This window comes from Austrofundulus limnaeus, unplaced genomic scaffold (assembly GCF_001266775.1).
Source record: "Austrofundulus limnaeus strain Quisiro unplaced genomic scaffold, Austrofundulus_limnaeus-1.0 Scaffold239, whole genome shotgun sequence".
NCBI classification, from domain to species: Eukaryota; Metazoa; Chordata; class Actinopteri; order Cyprinodontiformes; family Rivulidae; genus Austrofundulus; species Austrofundulus limnaeus.
The window spans coordinates 42,153-44,843 of NW_013952641.1; the positions used below are offsets into that span (position 1 = coordinate 42,153).

Consider the following 2,691-nt stretch of genomic DNA (forward strand, 5'->3'; position numbering starts at 1 on the left):
AACTGGTTCACCTGACAGGTAACTGGTTTATCTGACAGGTAACAGATTCACCTGACAGGTAACCGGTTCACCTGACAGGTAACAGATTTATCTGACAGGTAACTGGTTCACCTGACAGGTAACTGATGATTTATCTGACAGGTGACTGGTTCACCTTACAGGCAACTGGTTCTCCTGACAGGTAACTGGTTTATCTGACAGGTAACTGGTTCACCTGACAGGTAACTGGTTCACCTGACAGGTAACTGGTTCACCTGACAGATGACTGATTTATCTGACTGGTAACTGATTCACCTGACAGGTAACTGGTTCACCTGACAGGTAACTGGTTCACCTGACAGGTAACTGGTTCACCTGACAGATAATTGGTTCACCTGACAGGTAACTGATTCACTTGACAGGTAACTGATTTATCTGACAGGTAACTGGTTCACCTGACAGGTAATTGGTTCACCTGACAGGTAACTGATTTATCTGACAGGTAACTGATTCACCTGACAGGTAACTGATTTATCTGACAGGTAAGTGAATTAAACATAATTTTCTGGTAGTGGACAGGTGTGTTTCTGTGTACGCAGGTATGATCATGTGAAACCAATGTCTAGAGGAAGAGGGGGAGGAGCTTCAGAGGATCTGGCAGGTGGAAGCAAAGGTGGAGTGAAGAAGACATTGGTCCTGAGAGACAAAGGTAACAGATCCACTGTGTCTTCAAACAGGTCTGATGAGGGACAGGTGAGTCTGTCAGGGTCTGATGTGGGACAGGTGAGTCTGTCAGGGTCTGATGTGGGACAGGTGAGTCTGTCAGAGTCTGATCAGGGACAGGTGAGTCTGTCAGGGTCTGATGTGGGACAAGTGAGTCTGTCGGGGTCTGATGTGGGACAGGTGAGTCTGTCAGGGTCTGATGTGGGACAGGTGAGTCTGTCAGGGTCTGATCAGGGACAGGTGAGTCTGTCAGGGTCTGATCAGGGACAGGTGAGTCTATCGGGGTCTGATGTGGGACAGGTGAGTCTGTCAGGGTCTGATGAGGGACAGGTGAGTCTGTCAGGATCTGATGTGGGACAGGTGAGTCTGTCAGGGTCTGATGTGGGACAGGTGAGTCTGTCAGGGTCTGATGAAGGACAGGTGAGTCTGTCAGGGTCTGATCAGGGACAAGTGAGTCTGTCAGGGTCTGATCAGGGACAGGTGAGTCTGTCAGGGTCTGATCAGGGACAAGTGAGTCTGTCAGGGTCTGATCAGGGACATGTGAGTCTGTCAGGGTCTGATGAAGAACAGGTGAGTCTGTCAGGGTCTGATGAAGGACAGGTGAGACAGGTGAGAACACAGTCATGTGACATGAATCATGTGACAGTACAGGCCACACCCTCTCTCTCCACACCTGTTGTCTCACAGCTCTTGGTAGTGATGCTGGGTTCAGGGGTCCAGCAGGTGGTCTTGGTCTGGACGTCCCAGCAGCGGCGGCTCCTCAGTCCTACGTGGACGCCATCAGAACCGGACTGGACGCTTCATCTTTGGAAGCAGGTGTGAGTTGAATGCAGTCGTCTGATTGGTTGGATGGTGTGATGTCATCAGTATTTTCCTGCTCTACCTGCAGAGTGTCTCCCAGTGGGCGGAGCTTACCAGGACCGGTCCCAGCTGTGTCCCTACGCTGCTGCTGGACACTGTTACTACGAGGACAGCTGCACGTACCTGCACGGTGACCTGTGTGAGGTGTGCAACCTTCAGGTGCTGCACCCGCACGACGGGGAGCAGAGGAGAGCGCACGAGAAGGTCAGCACCTGTGCAGGTATGTGTGTGAGTCCAGGGGGGGCGGAGCCTGACTCTGTGTCTCTGCAGGCGTGTCTGCTGGCGTTCGAGGCCGACATGGACAAGGCCTTCGCATTCCAGTTCAGCCAGGACAAGGTGGGTGTGTCCTCTCTGTTTCCAAGGTGACACCTGTCCTGACAGGTGCTGTGCTCCTCAGGTGTGCTCCATCTGCATGGAGCTGGTGGTCCAGAAGTCCAGCCCCTCAGAGAGAAGGTTCGGCATCCTGTCCTCCTGCTGCCACGTCTTCTGTCTCAGCTGCATCCGCCAGTGGCGTGGAACCAGAACCTTCTGCAACAAGATCATCAAGTAAGAGTCCAGGTCCACATGGACCAGGGTCCACGTGGACCAGAGTCCTCATGGACCAGAGTCCTCATGGACCAGAGTCCAGGCCCAAAATCTGTTACAGGTTAACAGAGTCTGAACATCAAAAACCTGAACCAGAACCTTCTGCAACAAGATCATCAAGTAAGAGTCCAGGTCCACATGGACCAGAGTCCACATGGACCAGAGTCCACATGGACCAGAGTCCACATGGACCAGAGTCCAGGCCCAAAACCTGTTACAGGTTATCAGAGTCTGAACATCAAAAACCTGAACCAGAACCTTCTGCAACAAGATCATCAAGTAAGAGTCCAGGTACACATGGACCAGAGTCCACATGGACCAGAGTCCACATGGACCAGAGTCCAGGCCCAAAACCTGTTACAGGTTAACAGAGTCTGAACATCAAAAAACTGAACCAGAACCTTCTGCAACAAGATCATCAAGTAAGAGTCCAGGTCCACATGGACCAGGTCCTCATGGACCAGAGTCCACATGGACCAGGGCCTCATGGACCAGAGTCCACATGGACCAGGGCCTCATGGACCAGAGTCCACATGGACCAGG

General features: G+C 52.2%; 1 protein-coding gene across 1 annotated transcript in view; it reads left to right on the forward strand.

Annotated features, from left to right (window-relative positions):
* mkrn2 (makorin, ring finger protein, 2) overlaps positions 1–2,691 on the forward strand; it is a 10,269-nt gene that overhangs the window by 4,264 nt on the left and 3,314 nt on the right. Inside the window, exons 3-7 of the mRNA XM_014020061.1 lie at positions 579–688; positions 1,390–1,518; positions 1,592–1,767; positions 1,834–1,899; positions 1,961–2,109. Of these exons, the coding sequence (XP_013875515.1) occupies positions 579–688; positions 1,390–1,518; positions 1,592–1,767; positions 1,834–1,899; positions 1,961–2,109 (630 nt within the window). The remainder of the gene's footprint in view (positions 1–578; positions 689–1,389; positions 1,519–1,591; positions 1,768–1,833; positions 1,900–1,960; positions 2,110–2,691) is intronic.